Source organism: Dryobates pubescens, chromosome 4 (assembly GCF_014839835.1).
Source record: "Dryobates pubescens isolate bDryPub1 chromosome 4, bDryPub1.pri, whole genome shotgun sequence".
Lineage (NCBI taxonomy): Eukaryota > Metazoa > Chordata > Aves > Piciformes > Picidae > Dryobates > Dryobates pubescens.
Genome location: NC_071615.1, coordinates 47,537,908 through 47,557,336, shown reverse-complemented (window position 1 = coordinate 47,557,336; position 19,429 = coordinate 47,537,908). Strand labels below are relative to the sequence as shown.

Sequence of the window (19,429 nt, the reverse complement as noted above, 5' to 3'; positions counted from 1 at the left end):
CCCCAGCCTTCTTGTAGACCCCCTTCAGATACTGGAAGGCCACAATTAAGTCTCCTCAGAGCCTTCTCTTCTCCAGACTGAACAGCCCCAACTCCCTCAGTCTGTCCTCACAGCAGAGCAGCTCCAGCCCTCTGCTCATCCTCGTGGCCCTTCTCTGGACATGTTCCAGCACCTCCAGGTAATATAACTATTGTGCCAACATTAAAGGAGAAGCAGCAGCAGAAGTCTCCTACAGTACCCTACTTTGTCCTAAGTAATACACAGAAATATCTGCAAACTGCCTAACCCCCATGCTATCATATCTTTAAAACAAAAAACCCCAAACCCAATACAAATAATAAAAAAGGCCAAACCCACATCACACCAAAATCCCAAAGCACCCAACCAAACCACCCCCCAGCTGAAAAACAACCCCTCCCCACCAACCAGTCCCACATTTTGCCTCCCTACCTGTTCAATGCTGGGTTTCTCAAATGGTGGGCTTTCCAAGGATCCCTCTACCACAGGCTTTCCCATCTGTAAAATGCACTTCCTCAAAAGCTGTCAAAAATACACACAATTATCTGCTTTCAGTTGTACATACATGGGGTCAGGGGGAGTCTCAAGTGCACAACACACTGCAGGCACGCTTCTGGCTGTGTCTCTGCTGGCAGTTTTAGGCTGTGCCTAGGAAAATTTCCCACAGATCAAGTAGGAAAGTGGTAGAATGTAAATCAATTACCATTGGATGTAAAAGGCAAAACAATGATAAGGTCTAAATAATCCATTGGTCTGATAACTAACAGAAAGTTAGTTGTGTAAACTGACTCTCTTTTTCAGTTTCCTCACTCTAGCAGATACTAACTGATGCTTTTGCTTGGCTGTTGCTGACCTTGGCTGCATTCTTTGTCGTGGATAAGCACTAACAAGCTCCTCCCTGCTCTTCCCTCCCCATTTTGTGTGGGGGGAAAGGAAGCAGAGAGAGGGAAGCTCTTGGAAACCCCCTGCTTTTGTCCAGGGGGGTTCTTGTGCTGTTTATAAATTGTAAATGCATCTAAATATTGTATGTTTTGTACCTATTAACAGCATTTCATATTTCTAGATTTTAGTGTGCTTGTACCTAGTGCTTCATTTGCTGTCAGCTGAGCTGGTCTGGCAATTTTATCTTGGGGGGGAAATTTCAACCTCCTACAACTTCACTGTGAATCCACTTTCTATGAAATGTGTGTAAGAGGCTCCTCTGAGCTAATGGAGGCAGCTAAGGTAGCATTTATGCCAACTGACCTCTCCCAATGAGTAAGTGAAGAGGGTAAGGCTTGCAGGTTGCACAGTTTATAGACAGGACTCAAAGTTAGCTCCTCAGTCACTTGGATGACTTTTGGAGTTAGACACAGTAAGTACACTACAAGAACCAGAACATCCAGGCCATCATTAGAGCATCATACTAGGGGAAAAAAATATCTCAGCAGATGAGCAAATACAGCATGAGGAGCAGTGAAGATGGCTTATACCTGAGAGAGTGAAACCCCCTACAAGAGACTATACAAGTTCAGCTTACTTTGAACAGGTAGAAATAAACTTGCTTGGTGTCTGCATCTTCTTCTTTGTGTACACAGGTGAACAGGTACTCCACATCCAATACAATCCCCAGAAGCCTATTCATTTCTTCTTCAGACACATTCTCCAGGTGAGAAACATGAGCAGCTAGACAAAACAAAAACCCAAACACGTAAAGAGCTTACTGAAAGGACCAACAGCACAAATATGCTCTGGGATATCTCAAATGAACCTGTGATGGTAAAGGCACTGATCCTGGAATAACCTGTTTAAATGGAATGGCTTTCCAGGAGCAGCTGAAATATCTGCCACACTGCAGCAATTGGTAAAGGCAGTGCAGTACCACTGGGTGGTAACTCTCACAGCACAGAAATGAGGCCTGGGTGGAATCCCAGCATCTGTTAACATTTTTGACAGGCCACACAAGCCCTGTCCATGTCAATGTGTTACAATATATAAACAAATACACACAACAAGAGCAGGTGCAGGGTTCTGCACCTGGGCTGGAACAATCCTCACTATCAACACAGATTGGGGGAGGAGGTAAGAAAAAGCAGCCCTGAGGAAAAGGACTTGGGGGTGCTGATGGATGAGAAGCTGGACATGAGCAGGCAGGGTGAGCTTGCAGCACAGAAGGCAAAGCACAGCCTGGGCTGCATCCAAAGCAGCATTGCCAGCAGAGCCAGAGAGGTGATTCTGCCACTTTGCTCTGCTCTGGGGAGACCTCACCTGCAGTGCTGTGTACAGGTCTGGAGCCCTCAATAGAGGAAGGACATGGACCCGATGGAGAGGGTCCAGAGGAGGGCCATGAGAATGATCAGGGGGGTGGAGCAGCTCTGCTATGAGGACAGGCTGAGGGAGCTGGGGGTGTTCAGCCTGGAGAAGAGGAGGCTCTGGGGAGACCTAATAGCAGCCTGCCAGTACCTGAAGGGGGATACAGGAAGGATGGAGAGAGACTGTTTACAGAGGCCTGCAGGGACAGGACGAGGAGCAATGGCTTCAAACTAGAGAAGAGCAGATTTAGATTGGATATCAGGAAGAAGTTCTTCACTATGAGCGTGGTGGAACACTGGAACAGGTTGCAAAGGAAGGTGCTTGAGGCTCTTTCCCTGGAGATATTCAAGGTGAGGCTGGATGAGGCCCTGGGCAGCCTGATCCAGTTGGGGATGTCCCTGCTGACTGCAGGGAGGTTGGACTGGATGAGCTTTGGAGGTCCCTTCCAGCCCAGCCCTTTCTATGTTTTTTTCCCAAGAGCTATGCTTTAAGACACAGTTTCATGACTAAAGAAAATAAATCCATAATTGCCACAAACTTCATAATCCAGCTTTTGATGCAGGTAGCACCTTCTGTGAAGAGAAAACCCAACCCAAACCAAACCAAACAAAAGAAAAGCCTCAGCAGCCCTGTAAACAGGCTGTTTGTTTTGAACTGGATGTGCTTAGCCACGTCCCTTACTTTCATCTCATGCAAGGCCAATCTACACTTTGTGCACCCTATGTGAACAAAGATTTTTCAGACTGGCTGTGCTTCAGAAGTCTACAGAAAAAAAAGCCATCTTTCAACATAGCACAGTTTCCAAGAGACAAACTCCCTTTTATCTTCTCCAAAGGTAAACACAGTTCTACATCTGCAGTTTTCAAAATCTTAAGGGTTAGTGTGAGGGAAGCAAGACACCCAGCTCAGGATGAGTTGAACAGCAGCCCCCCCAGGAAGAAAGAAGGCAATTTGATACAAAAAGGCAGTTTCCAGAGAGAAGATATTTGCATTACAAAAAGCAACGATCTTGGCTGACTCCAGGCCAAGGTCTATGGTGTGCATGTCCTCCACTGGGAAAGGGCAAGAAAATATCCTTTATCTCACTGTGAGAGTGGTGAAGCCCTGGAATGGGTTGTCCAGGGAGGTGATTGAGACCCCATCCCTGGAGGTGTTTAAGCCCAGGCTGGATGAGGCTCTGGCCAGCCTGATCTAGTGTGAGGTGTCCCTGCTCATGGCAGGGGGCTTGGAACTAGGTGATCCTTGTGGTCCCTTCCAACCCTGACTGATTCTATGATAAAAGAACAGGAAAAATATTTAAGTTGTTGGGGTTTTTTTTCCTATATTTGAATAACTTTTATCAATATTTACTCCTTCCATAATAATCTCAGCTAGGCTAACATGATTAGGACTGGTAAGGAATCAGATTTGTGTTGAACATTTCTTACAGGGGTAGGAAGCAAAATGACATTTGGCTTGGGAAGAGAAAAACAATCACATCTGTTGGCAACTCAGCAAAGATGGTTTGGTAAGTTCAGTCTGACACCTGCCAAGATGTTTAAATTCTGTACATTTCTGCTGCTTCAAGTAAAATGAATTATGCTACAAAGATGCTAGCAATTGTTTTCACTTAAATGAACACCTGTAATATTGAGGCTTAGCTGAGACACCTAAAGGCTGTGCTGCCATTCAGTGAGACTTGGACAGACTGAGAGCTGGGCAGAGAGGAACCTCATGAAGTCCAACAAGGATAAGTGCAGAGTCCTGCACCTGGGAAGCAAGAATAAACTGAGCCAGTACAGGTGGTGGAGTCACCATCATTGGAGGTGTTCAGGAGGAGACTTGATGGGGTGCTTGGTGCCATGGTTTAATTCATTAGGTGGTGTTGGATTAGTTAATAGGTTGGACACAATGATCTTGAAGGTCTCTTCCAACCTGGTTTACTCTATTCTATTCTAATTTAAAGGCTGGGAGGTGATCTGCTGGAGAGCAGCCCTGTGGAGAAGGACCTGGGAGTGCTGGTGGACAACAAGTTCTGCATGGGACAGCAATGTGCCCTGGGGGCCAAGAAGGCCAATGGGATCCTGGGGTGCATAGAGAGGAGTGTGTCCAGCAGATCCAGGGAGGTTCTCCTCCCCCTCTACTCTGCCCTAGTGACACCTCAGCTAGAATATTGCATCCAATTCTGGGATATCCAGTTCAGGAGGGACAGGGATCTGCTGGAGAGAGACCAACAGAGGACTACCAGGATGCTGAAGGGACTGGAGCACTGCCTGATGAGGAGATGCTGAGAGCCCTGGGGCTGTTTGGTCTGGACAGGAGAAGACTGAGAGGGCATTTAATCAATGTCTCTAAGTATCTGAGGGCTGGGGGTCAAGAAGGAGGGGACAGGCTCTGCTCAGCTGCACCCTGGGATAGGACAAGGGGCAATGGGTATAAACTACAACACAGGAGGTTCCATCTCAACATGAGGAGGAACGTCTTCACTGTGAGCACTGAAGCAGGCTGCCCAGAGAGGCTGTGGAGTCTCCTTCTCTGGAGACTTTCAAGCCCTGTCTGGATGCTTTCCTGTGTGACCTGCACTAGATTATATAGCTATGTGGCCCTGCTCTGGCAGGGGGGATGATCTCCAGAGGTCCCTTCCAACCCCTGACATCCTTTGATCCTGTGACAATAGAGTGTCTGAAAGCTGAAACAGGTATGGTCACCATGAGCTTCCTTTAAGGACAAATATGTAGAATTCCCAGCAGAAAAAACTCATTTGTCCCTAAGCTAGATGTGAAGGCTTAATATTCCCAAGGTGTCTGTTCTGACTTTGTGAAAGGCATACACACCCTCCTAGATGAGCACTGCATTACAAATTGAGAGCACACGACAGAAAACACGCACTCAAATAACAAATGGAAGAAGCATCAAGATAAGTAGCCATTTCCATGCAGTTTCCATAACAATACTGCAAGTTACCTTGGCTACTCTCTGCCTGCACTTAAATACTTTATTAATCTACAGAACTATTACCCTTGCAATGAATCTGAAAGCCACACAAAGGGGGAAAGGAGCAGGGAAAGGAGTGCGGGGTGGAGGGGGGGAGAAGGAGAAGGGGGAGAAAGGAGAGGGGGGAAAGGAGAAGGGGGGGAAAGGAGAAGGGGGGGAAAGGAGAAGGGAGGGAAAGGAGAAGGGGGGAAAAGGAGAAGGGGGGGAAAGGAGAAGGGGGGGAAAGGAGAAGGGGGGGAAAGGAGAAGGGGGGAAAGGAGAAGGGGGGGAAAGGAGAAGGGGGGGAAAGGAGAAGGGGGGAAAGGAGAAGGGGGGGAAAGGAGAAGGGGGGGAAAGGAGAAGGGGGGGGAAGGAGAAGGGGGGGAAAGGAGAAGGGGGGAAAGGAGAAGGGGGAAAGGAGAAGGGGGGGAAAGGAGAAGGGGGGGAAAGGAGAAGGGGGGAAAGGAGAAGGGGGGGAAAGGAGAAGGGGAAGTATACTGTGATACTGTGGGAAGTACTTAAGCACATGAATTAAGAACAGTGTGAAAACAGATTGATGAGGAAGGTGTCCACTGTCTATTTCAAAATCAGTGTGCACACAGAGCCACCAGTAATGTATATAAGACAGGAAAAGCTAGGAATACCAAAATATGCTACATGAAGGTGCACAGCAGGAACTGAAGACAGTGCTGGGAAAAAGAGAGGCTGAATGTGTATATAACATACTAACACATCCAGTAACCAGTTTTCAAAGTGAGTTAGGAGCAAAAATGTTGAGCATCAGGGAAATGGACCCTGTAATACAGCAGAAACCAATCAAATGGAGCCCCTTAGTGCATAATATCTGATCTTGAGGCCGGTGGAGAGTTCAAAATTCAGTCATCGCTACAGTTTTGTAGTGGTGACCCAAAATGTGGCCCCACCCCCACTGCCCCAGATGGAAGAAAAAACATCATGAAAAACCCAGCAGTGAGCCAAGCTGTGGAGCTGAGTCACACACAGAATACAAATGTGAGGCAAGTAGGCAGAAATAAGCTCGGTGAGCTAATACACAGCACCAAACAGATTAATGCACTAAAACCTGCACTGGCTAGAAGACTGAGAGATGTCTCCAGTGAGACTCATGTCTAGGATTACAGGTCTGGAGCCCTCAGTATAGGAAGGACAGCGACCTGATGGAGTGGGTCCAGAGGAGGACCACAAAAATGATCAGGGGCTTGGAGCACCTCTGCTATGAGGACAGGCTGAGGGAGCTGGGGGTGTTCAGCCTGGAGAAGAGGAGGCTCCAGGGAGACCTAATAGCAGCCTGCCAGTACCTGAAGGGGGTTACAGGAAGGCTGGAGAGAGACTGTTTGCAAAGGCCTGCAGGGACATGGTGAGGGACAATGGCTTCAAACTAGAGAAAAGCAGATTGAGATTGGATGTGAGGAACAAATTCTTCACTGTGAGGGAGGTGGAACAGGTTGTCCAGGGAGGTAGTTGAGACCCCTTCCCTGGAGAGAGAATGGAATGGAATGGAATGGAATGGAATGGAATGGAATGGAATGGAATGGAATAGAATAGAATAGAATAGAATAGAATAGAATAGACCAGGTTGGAAGATGCCTTCAAGATCATCACGTCCAACCCATCAACCAATCCAACACCACCTAATCAACTAACCCATGCCACCAAGCACCCTATCAAGTCTCCTCCTGAATACCTCCAATGATGGTGACTCCACCACCTCCCAGGGCAGCCCATTCCAATGGGCAATCAAGGCTGGACGAGGCCCTGGGCAGCCTGATCCAGTTGGGGATGTCCCTGCTGACTGCCGGCAGGTCGGACTGGATGAGCTGTGGAGGTCCCTTCCGGCCTGACAAGTTATTGACATTTATGTTCAATCATAACCCCCACTTCAAGGTCTTGGCAGGGTGTCTTGAGTGCCATCCCACAACACTGGCAGTTCCTGGGTGTGGGGCCACGGAGTGGAGGAGAAAGGCGAGAGCTTACCCAGCGTGTGGCTGCAGCTGCGGCAGGGCTCAGCCAGGCTGGCAGCCGCCTGCTGTACCTCTGCACGGGGTGGTGTGGGAGGTGGGTTGGGGTTCTTCCAGCCATTGCATTTACAGGATTCCTCGGCCTGAAATCAAAGCAAAGAGGTGTGCATCAGCACTGTCAAGCACCAGAACTGGCTTCAACTGCTGTAACTTCAAAAGGAATGAAAAGTAACATTATTCATTGCCGGTTGTCTTTTTGTTCTGCATTTATGTTCTGGGGAGGATTTTCAGGGTGTTTTGTTGCTGTTATGGCTTTGTTTGGTTTTGCTTTTTCTCTACCACATAGTTAGATTTTGCTTCCTAGAAATAGTAAGGAAGAACAGTACAACTGCCATAGAGATTAACACGGCTCTGGAAAGATGGGGAAAAAAGCCATGTAAACAAAAAGCCTTCACTCTAGTAGCATTTGACCACTTCCTGGTACAGATCCTGCCACCAAGAGAGTTCTAATGATTTAAACACAAACAGGGTATCACAGAATGTCAGGGGATGGAAAGGACCTCAAAAGATCATCCAGTCCAACCCCCCTACCACAGCAGGATCACCTAGACCACATCACACAGGAACACATCCAGCTGGGTTTTGAATATCTGCAGAGAGGGAGACTCCACAACCCCCCTGGGCAGCCTGTGCCAGGGCTCTGTCACCCTCACAGGGAAAAAATTCTCCCTCATGTTCACATGGCACTTCCTATGCCTCAGCTTCCACCATTGCCTCTTGTGCTGTCATTTGGCATCACCCAGCAGAGCCTGGCTCCATCCCCTTGGCACTCACCCTGCAGCACATCTTTATCAACATGAATGAGGACACACTCAGGCTCCTCCTCTCCAAGCTACAGAGCCCTCAGCTCCCTCAGGCTCTTCTCATAAGGAGGATGTTCCTCTCACTTAACCATTTTTGTGGCTCTGTGCTGGACTCTCTCTAGTAGCTCCCTGTCCCTCTTGAACTGAGGGGCCCAGAACTGGACACAATATTCCAGATGCAGCCTCAGCAGGACAGAGTAGAGGGGGAGGAGAACCTCTCTCCACCTACTAACCACAGCCCTTCTAATCCATCCCAGGGTGCTGAATGGCAGCACAGCCCTCTGGTGTGTCAGCCACACCGCCCAGCTTTGTGTCTAACAGGTTTATCACTGCTTTATCGGCTACACTAGCGACAGGGAATCACCCAACTGAACCCATGCTCATGACAACCGAAGCAGGGTGAACCGAGGCCTGAAGTAAGCAAACAGTAACTGCAGTCTTGGAGAAACTGTGCAAAGCAAGGGCTTGGCCACACAAGCAACTGATGCCAAGGACAGTGACGACAGCAACACAACCTGCTGCTTACCTTGGAAAGTTTCTTTATGCTCACTGAGCCTGAAACTCCAGCCACAGATTGCAGCTAAAAGGGGCATCCATGAAGGGAGACTCTGTGACTTTGGTAATCATGTCTCAAATCATTCAGATTCTAATTATCCAACAAGTAGCAATACAGGAGGGGATTTTCTTCTGCATATCCAAATATCTTAGTTATTTTGATGGTAATGTACTTAAGGCATCATTCATACTCCTACCTGAAGATCAAATTGGAAGGGAATTGTGCTTTTCTACCATGCAGAGATATCTGTGCACTGGGCTGTAACCAGAGATGCACGAATTTGCACTGCCAAGGCCTCAGAGAGGAAAGTATGCCAACTGCTGCAGCACATCTATGCCTGAAACAATCTTGGTAGGAAAAAAACTGCAATATTAATACATCCAGTGCTAATGTGCCATTTTCCCAACCTGATTCTGAATGTACTTAATGCAATCTATTTCAGGAAACCAATTCAGCTTCCTTTTATGTTTCCAAGTCCAATCTTACCTAAGGAAGAAGCGCCTAGGAGAAGCAAGAAAGGATCACAGATTGACAGTTCCTGAGGCTGACAGCTTTGAGGACTGATGGCAAATTGTTCTTCCAAACTAATTTCAATAGTCAGCAACCTGAGCACCAAGAAAACCGCTGCCTGCAGCTTACTGAACAGCACAGGATGTTTTTACCATCTCTAATGCTTAAGTGTTTATCCAGCTGGGCTCCTGACCCCAGGTGCCATGGCCTCTGCCCATCTGGCAGATACAAAAAGGTGGCCAAGATCCACCAGGATGACTCAGAAATCCAGCTTCAAATGCCCAGCCAAAAACATTTCCACATACTTCCCTTGGAAAGGGGACAATGTGCAGTCTCTGCTCCTCCAGGTCTCCAAATTCACCGCCTGGGTGTAGGCTGCCTGCCTCTCCGTGTGTTTACAAAGTGGCATCAGGGGGCTTTCAGTACGAAACAAAGGCAAGATTAAAATGATTTCATTTCTTTTCCTAAGGTATCATAAAATGCTATCTGGATTGCTTCATGGTGAGTTTTGTGTTTATTTTTCTACCATGCTTTCTATGAGTAATATGGTTGGCAGAGAAGCGAGTCAGGCCCAGTGTTATTTTCCAGCAGAAGCTGTCTCTTACAGTTTCACAGGCACTGGGCCTGTTTTTACTGCTTTGTTATCCAGATCTACAGGACCTGTCAAAGTTTAATGACTAGAAAGGGAGATCAGTGATTGAGTGACACCAGTGAACCAGGGATTGCCCAAGAGCATGGACTATGGGAAATGACATGAACCCCCATTTTCGATCAGTGCCTTGAGCTAGACAAAACCAATGCCAAGTAAGCTGTGCACATTAGCTTTTGGGGACAGGCAAGGCTGCCATGAAAGCTTTTGCAATTAAGACCAGGATAGAGAAATGGTCACCAAAAGAAAAAAAAAAAAGAAAAGGTCAGAAAATTAGATTATTGCCAAAGAAAATTCAAGAGACAATCACAAACAGGTCCTCAAAAAATACATTGCATAATGTTTTAGGGCACTCGATTTGATCCTGCCCATGCAGCTGTCCAGACAGATGTTCAACACTGTCAATTACAGAATCACAGAATTAACCAGGTTGGAAAAGACCTCAGAGATCATCAAGTCCAACCTATCACCCAGCACCATCTAATCAACTAAACCATGGCACCAAGTGCCTCATCCAGTCTCTTTTTAAACACTTCCAGAGATAGTGACTCCACCACCTCCCTGGGCAGCACATCCCAATGGCCAAACTCCCTTTATGTGAAGAACTTCTTCCTAACATCCAGCCTAAACCTTGAGACTGTGTCTTTTCCTTCTGTCACTGCTTGCCTGGGAGAAGAGACCAACCTCTGCCTGGCTACAACCTCCCTTCAGGTAGTTGTAGAGAGCAATAAGGTCTCCCCTGAGCCTCCTCTTCTCCAGGCTGAACAACTCCATCTCCCTCAGCCTCTCCTCATAGGCCTTGTGCTCCAGACCCCTCACCAGCCTTCTTGCCCTATTACTGACATAATACCATGTTTATTATTAATGGCATTAAATCATACCACAACAAAACATGTTAAAAAAACCCCAAACTCAAACCAGACACAAGCTATCTGAGAGACTTCTTTTTGCCTTCCAAGTGGAAGCAGCCTTTCACAGAAGCTCACCACACACTGTTTACTATCAGGCTTCCAAACTATCAACAGTGAGTAAGAACATAAACTTCAGTGTCACACAACAATTAACAGCAAAGATGCAAACAAACAGATGTACAGATCGTGACAACGGCTCAGCCAAACCAGCCAAAAATAAGTATCAACCCACCCACAGAAGAATCAAAACAGCAGGGTTGGGTTTTTTTCTGCCCTCAGTAGTGTTTCCTTACTTGATCTTTTGGAAGCAACTGTTGCTTTGTATTGTTCAAATTATTCCAGCAATCTTTCTCAAACAGCTACTAGGGTGGGGGCTCTTTTGCCCTTCATCTCTCTATAAACCACCAGGGTCGGCACAAATGTCTTTGTTAACCCAAGAGCAACATAACCCAAAACTAAGCTTTCACTGTTGATGTTGACAGTGAAACTATTCTGCACTGATCATACAATGTGCATTTCCTTAGCAGCTTAAATTGCTGAGTTGCTTTAAGTCTTCCTCAGGGTTTTGTTCATTCAGTCCTTTTCTTTGACTGTCTTCAGCTTTTCCCTTTCTTTCTTCCTTTGTTTCTCTTTTTTTAATGTCACTCATCTGCTTTTCATTACAAAGTAAAGTATGACTTCACCTCTGAAAAAAACCCACAACCACGTAATTGGAGATCAAAATAGGTTTGGGGGGCAGGGGTGAATAAAAAGCAGCATTTTAACTAGTACATGCAGCCCTTGGAGCCTTGCTTTCTGGGACACCTGCAGAGCCTTGATAAAGCCACAGGAGAAAGTTGGCGCCTTCTGCCTTACTCAAGTCTGCAAAGTAATGACTGTCATCTTTGCAGGCCAGGGGGATCACAAACACTGCATCTCCATTGGCTGTTTTAAACAAAATTAATTAAATCAATTAATTTGAATCAACAATGCAATTAATTAACGATTGCACACTGCTGCCTGCACCGTCACCCTGCACCCTCCCACCCCCAAACCAAACCAACCAACCCACCAACACCACCCAAACCCAAACAACAGCACCCAGGAAAACCCCAACAACCCAACCAACCAACAATGCAGAAAGTATGTCCATTTTGCACTACACAACAGAATCTCAACAACCTTTTTGACCCCTTCCACATCAGGTGGTGTGTTACAATGTGGGACATCAAACTGTCCAGTAGCTCTCGGCAGTGAAACCTGCAGCTCCTGGCAAACAGAACCGGGGCTGTTCAGCCTGGAGAAGAGAAAGCTCTGGGGAGACCTCAGAGATACATTTCAATATGTGAAAGGGACCCATAAAAAGGCTGGAGAAGGACTGTTTAGAAGGTCTTGTAGCAATAAGATGAGGTGAAATGGTTTTAAACTGGAGCAGGGTAGATTTAGGCTGGACATTAGGAGGAAGATCTTTGCAATGAAAGTAGTACAATACTGAAACAGGCTGCCCAGGGATGTGGTTGAGGCCCCATCCCTGGAGACTGTCAAGATCAGACTTTATGTCACCCTGGGCACCCTGATCTAGTTGGAGGTGTCCCTGCTGGCCACCAAGGGGTTGGACAAGATGACCTTTGAGGGCCCCTTCCAACTCCCAATGCGATCTGTGAATCTGTAAAACATGAATATATTAACAGCAGGCTAAAAATGGACAGGGGGAAAAATACAGCACACTTTAACACCTCTTGCTAACATCTTTATTTTAAAAGGAAGGACCTGTAAGTTGCAACATAACACATCTCAGCACCTTTTCAGTCAGCTTCAGGCATCTAAATGAATAAAGAATGTTGCAGTAACATACAGACTAAAATATTTCTCCCCTTTTTGGACAGTGAAACAAGCACAGGAATATAAAATGTCAAGCTAACTTAATGACTAAGTGAGAGACCCAAACAGTTTTAAAACTGAGTTTCAAAACAGCTGGTTTTTTGCTGGGTCCTCTCTCCCACTCAAAATCACACAGGTTGCCCTGTTTGGCAACTGAGAGGCCAAGCAGACTTAACACATTACACATACACACCATTACAGACCCCTCTGTTTCCAGCAAATAGAATTACTCTGGCAAAAAACCAACAATATTCTTCCTCCCAATACACAAAGCCACAAAAAGCACCCTGTAAGGTGTTTCTTTCCTGCAAACAATGATCCCAAACTGATGCTTTTAACAAAGAATCATAGAATCACAGAATTGTCAGGGTTGGAAGGGACCCCAAGGATCAGCCAGTTCCAACCCCACTGCCATGGGCAGGGACACCTCACACTACAGCAGGTTGCTCACAGCCACATCCAGCATGGCTGCAAACACCTCCAGGGATGAGGCTTCCACCACCTCCCTGGGCAACCTGTGCCAGTGTCTCACCACCCTCATGGGGAACAACTTCTTCCTAATATCCAATCTGAATCTACCCATTTCTACTTCTGTTCCATTCCCCCTAATCCAATCACTCCCTGACACCCTAAAAAGTCCCTCCCCAGCTTTCTTGTAGCCCCCCTCAGACACTGGAAGGCCACAATAAGGTCTCCTGGGAGCCTTCTGTTTTCCAGACGGAACAGCCCCAACTCTCTCAGTCTGTCTCCATGGGAGAGGTGCTCCAGCCCTCTGATCAATAGCACACAAACCATAACAAACACACTGACAAATTTAAAATACTTCTTTTTCCTGCTCAGACGTCCAGTACCCAGCAACCAGAGACACAGACACTGCTTGGAGAGCCACTCAGACACAGCAGGAAATTAAGCCGACATACTCCTCTTCAACAATACAAAATAATTAGTTCAATGCTCAGCTCTGAGGACCTGTTCTGAACTTATTGATTTCATTCCCTGTATTTCCCAGTTTCATTTACATGCAGGTTACCATATAAAGCTTTCCTAAATAAGAAGAGACCCAGTTCCACCTTGCAAATTTAATGGTAGACTTCCTACTCAGTTTAAAGGGAGATGCTTTAATTTGACCTGAAAATGATAGTACCAAAGCTTTGTTGGATGTCTTAGAAGTCTCCCATAGACATCTGCAGAAAATAACTTTAACAGATATCCAGCTGAGATTCAAGGAGCTGCACTCACACTATCACACTCTCATCTTCACGTGCCCTATCAAAGTCAGGAAAAAAATAATGGCTTATAGAAATGGTGGTCCACATTCATGTGTAGAATCCTAGAACAGGCCAGGCCAGAAGGGACCTCCAAAGCTCAGCCAATCTGACCTCCCCACAGTCAGCAGGGACATCCCCAACTAGATCAGGCTGCCCAGGGCCTCATCAAGCCTCACCTTGAATATCTCCAGGGAAGGAACTGCAACCACCTCCCTGGGCAACCTGGTCCAGTGTCCCACCACCCTCATAGAAAAGAACTTGTTCCTAACATCCAATCTAAATCTGCTCTGCTCTAGTTTGAAGCCATTGCCCCTTAAGAGGAAAAGAAAAACCCCACTGAGGTCACTCTAGGAAGAGAAGTGGGAGGAAGTGCTTCTACCAAGCATCAGTAGCTGGTCTAGAACCTGGGACTCAGATTTTACATCAACCTCTACCACTCACTCATCCGCAGCAGGTCCTTGGCCAGGTCATCTTAGCATAACCCTTTTTAGGCTCTGCTCATTTTATTTGCCTAAAGCACAAGGTCTTTCTTCAAGCAGGTATTACTGGCTGTTACTTGTGCAAATGATTTGGGCTACTGGGTTCTAATTATATTTAAGCACCTGGGAGTTAGGGCAAGATATATATAAACAGAAATGCCCACTTTTACAGCAAAACCAATGTGCTAAAATAGTACATAGTTCAACTTGTTTAGAAGAAAAACTCCCAATGGAACTGAAGAGAAAGTTGTATCTTCACATACTGTAAACCAACATGGGGGGGGGGAGCTGAGGAGACTTCCTCCTACATCTTCATTAAATATATTTACTGAAGTCACACAGTGCTGCTTTTATGTAAAAGCACTGCAAGCTTGCATGCCTAATGCTGGACAAACCCAGGGAGATCTGTGTAGCCATTCATACACCCAGAGATACAGCAAGTGCCAAACACAAAACCCCACACAGCATACAGCACTACTGTGCACTCCCCGACGCCACAAGAACTGTGCCAGTTCCTAAGTTCACCTTGAGTACTGTGTCCAGTTCTGGGCTCCTCAGTTTAAGAAGGACATTGAGATACTTGAATGTGTCTAGTGAAGGGCAAGGAGGCTGGGGAGAGGTCTGGAGGACAGCCCTATGAGGAGAGGCTGGGGTGGTTTAGCCTGGAGACAAGGAGGCTGAGGGCCTCCTTTGGCTCATTGCCATATACAGCTACCTGAAAGGAGGTTGTAGCCAGGTGGGGGTTGGTCTCTTCTCCCAGGCAAGCAGCACCAGAACAAGAGGACACAGTCTCAAGCTGTGCCAGGGGAAGTTTAGGCTCGAGGTGAGGAGAAAGTTCTTCCCAGAAAGAGTAATTGGCCATTGGAATGTGCTGCCCAGGGAGGTGGTGGAGTCACTGCCCCTGGTGCACTTGAAGCCATGGTTTAGTTGTCATGAGGTGTTAGGTATTAGGTTGGACTTGATGATCTCTGAGGTCTTCTCCAACCTTGTTGATTCTATGATTCTATGCTTTATCTTCACACTCAGCTGCATTCTTCATACACAAAGTGGGATGCTTGAGAAGGTTGGGGTTTGTTATTGTTTGGTGGTTTAGGGGTTTAGGGGGGGATTTTGGTTTGGGGTTGGGGTTTTTTTTGGTTGGTTTTTGTTTTGTTTGGGTTTTGTTTAGTTTTGTGGTTTGGGTTTTTTTGGGTGGGTTGGGGGGCAGGGGGTTTGTTCTGGTTTGATTGTGTTATTGTTGTTTGTTTCTTTGGTTTTGCTTGGGTGTTATACACAGAAAAGACTGCTCTCCCTTCATCCCTGGTTGTGTTCCTAATCAATTCTGTGTGCTGAATTTTGAGATGAATTTTGTGGGAGGAGGAGATTTGATGCTGAGGGTGCCCTTACATAACTTCTGCACAGCTCTGTGCAGATTTACACAAGCTTCACCTATGAATGAAACTGAAAGGAGCACAGACACCTCCTTCGGCCATGGTGTGTTTGCCCTCTCTCACTCTTTCTGCACTCACACACAGAAATGCAAAATAAAAGGAAGAGAAGTTGCAGCTTGAAGACAGAGTTCAAAGCTACACTTTTCACTGCTACAGTTTCTTGAAGACTGCTAATGTTACAAGCCAAACAGCATCGTTTTGGAGAACTTGCCAGGTGTTGAGGGGAAAAGAAGTTCTTCCACCCTGCTCAGTCCTTCCCCCTTTGTCCCCCTTATCCCACTCCATCCACTGGATGCACCCAGGACTCCTCACAGAAGCAAGCCAGCAAGGATACTCCAGCAGAGCACCAGCAGTAGGGGCTGTCAGCACACTGCACCCCACCACCAGAGCCCTGTGAGAGGGGAAAAAAGGGCTGCAGACAGGCTGCAAAATGCCTTCCTATGTCCTTGTTGTTGTCCCTCCCCCGACCCCCCCCCCCCAAATCACATTCATCTCTCTTCCAACAAAGCATCTGCAGCAGTGCACATGTGGTGTACCATGAGTCCCCCAAAAAAGCAAAGGGTTTGGGAAGAGATAAGGCTGCCTGCACTTCACAACACAAATATCTCAGTGGGGCAACACAGGCCAGGAGAAGGCCCTCACAAAGATCATCTGGAGGTACATCAAGGGAAGAAACAAGAAGAGTCCAGGGAAGAAGAAAAGCAATTCACACACACACGCACTCCTAACAACCTGTGAGTATCTTAGTCACAGGATATATCTGGTTGGAAGAGACTTCAAAAATCATCCAGTCCAACCTTTGACCCAGCACTGAAGGGTCAACACTAAACCACGTCCCTAAGCAGTCATCCCACAAACAGCTTCATTTAAAAGCAAGTCTTGGTAACTTTAAGATACAGGGGTTGCGAAGGGGAGGCAGCAGTGGAAACACATCAAACCATGCCAGCATCACAGTGAGGGCCACAAGTTTCAAGTAAATCAGCTGCCTTTTTAACTTTGCGACAGGAGTGTAACCTTGCAGTGTTCTGTGGATGCAACAAAGCTGAAGTGGAGGTGCCTGCAGCTTGGGCAACAGCTAAGAAACGGAATTGTGCGTGGCTTCCTTAATTTGCTCTCACATTGCGCCATGCCTTCAGCCCACAGCTAAAGCTCCTCACACCACCAGGCAAGACAGCAGTCATGCTGTGATGCTTCCTCATGTGCACTACCACTTGCCACCCGGTATCGGAAATCCCAAGCATTGATATAGGCTGGGCAGGGACTGCCTTGAGAGCAGCCCTGAAGAAAAGGACCTGGGGGTGCTGGTGGAGGAGAAGCTCAACATGAGCCAGCAGTGAGCACTTGCAGCCCAGAAAGCCAACCAGAGCCTGGGCTGCATCAAGAGAAGTGTGGCCAGCAGGTCGAGGGAGGTGATTCTCCCCCTCTACTCCACACTGCTGAGACCCCACCTGGAGTACTGTGTCCAGTTTTGGAGGCCCTATTAAAAGAAGGATCTAGAGGTGCTGGAACATGTCCAGTGAAGGGCCACAAGGATAAGCAGAGGGCTGGAGCTCCTCTCCTATGAATACAGGCTGAGAGAGTTGGGGTTGTTCAGTCTGGAGAAGAGAAGGCTCCCAGGATGCCTTCCAGTATCTGAAGGGGACTACAAGAAGGCTGGGGAGGGATGTTTTAGGGTGTCAGGGAATGATAGGATTAGGGGGAATGGAGCAAAACTAGAAATGGGTAGATTCAGATTGGATGTTAGGAAGAAATTCTTCCCCATGAGGGTGGTGAGACACAGGAACAGGTTGCCCAGGGAGGTGGTGGAAGCCTCATCCCTGGAGGTTTTTAAGGCCAGGCTGGACCTGGCTCTGAGCAACCTACTGTATTGTGAGGTGTCCCTGCCCATGGCAGGGGGGTTGGAACTGGATGATCTTTCCAACCCTCACAATTCTATGATTCTATGTGCACAAGCACAGACGATAATGCCAGCTGTCACAGGCCTCCGACGGTGGGAGCTTCCACCAAGCTCCCCGTCGTCAACAAACAGGCAAGTCTCCTCCTTCTCCCACCATGAAGAAAACTGCAAGTGTAAAAGTGTGTAGAGAAACCCAGGACAGCTCTCCTGAATACGAGAGACGAGCGCTGGGCAGGTGTTGCGAAAGACACCCTCGCTGGGGCAGGGTGCAGGTGGAAGGTGGTACCTGCTACCGGCCCCGGCACCGCCACGGCGCTACGTGACCAGCAGGGATAGAACTTTCCCAAGGCCAGAGGCCGCGCCCCTTCGCTTCTCTGCCAAAGCGGCTGCCGAGCGCTGCCAGCTCGGGGCAGCGTTTTTTGCGATGTCAACAGTTCGGGGATGCGAGGCTGCCGTCGCGCCGCGGCCGCCAGGGAGACCCAACCCGCGGTCGGGGAGGGCCGTGCCGCCCCCCCACCTCGGTGTCCCCGCTCGGCAGCGGGATATTTAGGCGGTGAGCAGCTCCGCCAGCACTATTAAGACAGCGCTTGCCGCCGGCACCAGGAGCCGCCTCGTCCGCCGCCTCCCACGAAAGGATGGCCGGACGCCGGGGATGGGCACATACGGCGCCGCACAGCCAGAACAGGAGATGGGCGGTGCTGGCCCTGCGATCCGCTCTTCGGCCACTTTGTGGGGGCCTTCTTTTATTTGCGGCCGCCGGCCGGAAAAGCTCCGCAGGGAACATTATCCACCGGCTCCGCCGGAGCTGCCGCTTCCGCGGGGAGCGCCGGGCTGCAGCCGGTCCGCCTCCCCCTCCCGGCACGGCCCTTCCCCACCGCCTCCCTTCCGTCCCCTCCCCTCCCGTCAATCCCCACCCTCCGTGGGCGGGTGGGCGCCTGCGGCCGGCTACCTTGCAAGCGGAGTAGACGCCCAGCTTTTCCAGCTTCTTGGCCCGCGGCGCGGCGCGCAGCTGCGCCTTCTTCCCCGCGGTTCGCGCCGAGCCGGGTCCCCCGGGGCTCTCGGCGGCGCTGCGGGCCGGCCCCCCAGCGGCCGGGGAACCCTGCTGCGGCCCGCCGCCGCCGCCCGCCGCCCCGGCCCCGGCGCCGCCAGGCTCCGCCATGCCCGCGGCACGGCGGCAGCCGCCCGCCCGCCTGTCCGGCCGGCGCGGTACGCCCGGCCCTAGACCCTCCCCTTCGCCGCGCCGCCGCCGGCTGCTCCCCGGGGGGGGCGGGAGGAGGGACCCGCCGCTCCGCGGGCGGCTCTTGCCCCGCCGGGCGGCGGAAGGGGGGGGTGGGGGGAGGCGGCACCCGCCTGTCGCCGCTGCGCACGGCGGGGGGTGTGTGTGTTGGGGGGTAGTGTTGGTGTTGGGGGGTTGCGGCCGCATCTCAGTGCGGTTGCTGCGCGCGGGCGGATGGAGCCCTGCGTGGCCGCTGGAAGGGCTGCGGCACCCGCTGCGAGCCCGCAGCTGCTGCGAAGCCAGCTCGGCTTTCCCGGTGGCTGCGGAGACAGCTGCCCTAGAGAGAAGCGACATCGCCGGCTGCGCGCAGCGCGCTGTGCCCGGGCTGCCGCGCTCCCGAGCCCCGCTGCTCTCGCAGCCCGAGTTCCCCCTCGTAGTGGCACCACTTTGTTTAACTCAGCCCATCGCGTTTCCCCCCTACGCGCTTTGCTGTCGCTATTTTTTCTCCCCCAGAAGATTTCTAGTTCAATATATAAATGCTGGTCAGTTTCA

The 19,429-nt window shown here is 49.1% G+C and overlaps 1 protein-coding gene across 1 annotated transcript in view; it reads right to left on the bottom strand.

Annotated features, from left to right (window-relative positions):
- KAT2B (lysine acetyltransferase 2B) overlaps positions 1-18,928 on the bottom strand; it is a 53,557-nt gene extending 34,629 nt beyond the window's left edge. Inside the window, exons 1-4 of the mRNA XM_054161237.1 lie at positions 18,611-18,928; positions 7,255-7,381; positions 1,538-1,683; positions 451-540 (exon numbers count right to left, since the gene is read on the bottom strand). Of these exons, the coding sequence (XP_054017212.1) occupies positions 451-540; positions 1,538-1,683; positions 7,255-7,381; positions 18,611-18,820 (573 nt within the window). The 5' untranslated portion in view covers positions 18,821-18,928. The remainder of the gene's footprint in view (positions 1-450; positions 541-1,537; positions 1,684-7,254; positions 7,382-18,610) is intronic.
- Between the last annotated feature and the right edge of the window lie 501 nt (positions 18,929-19,429).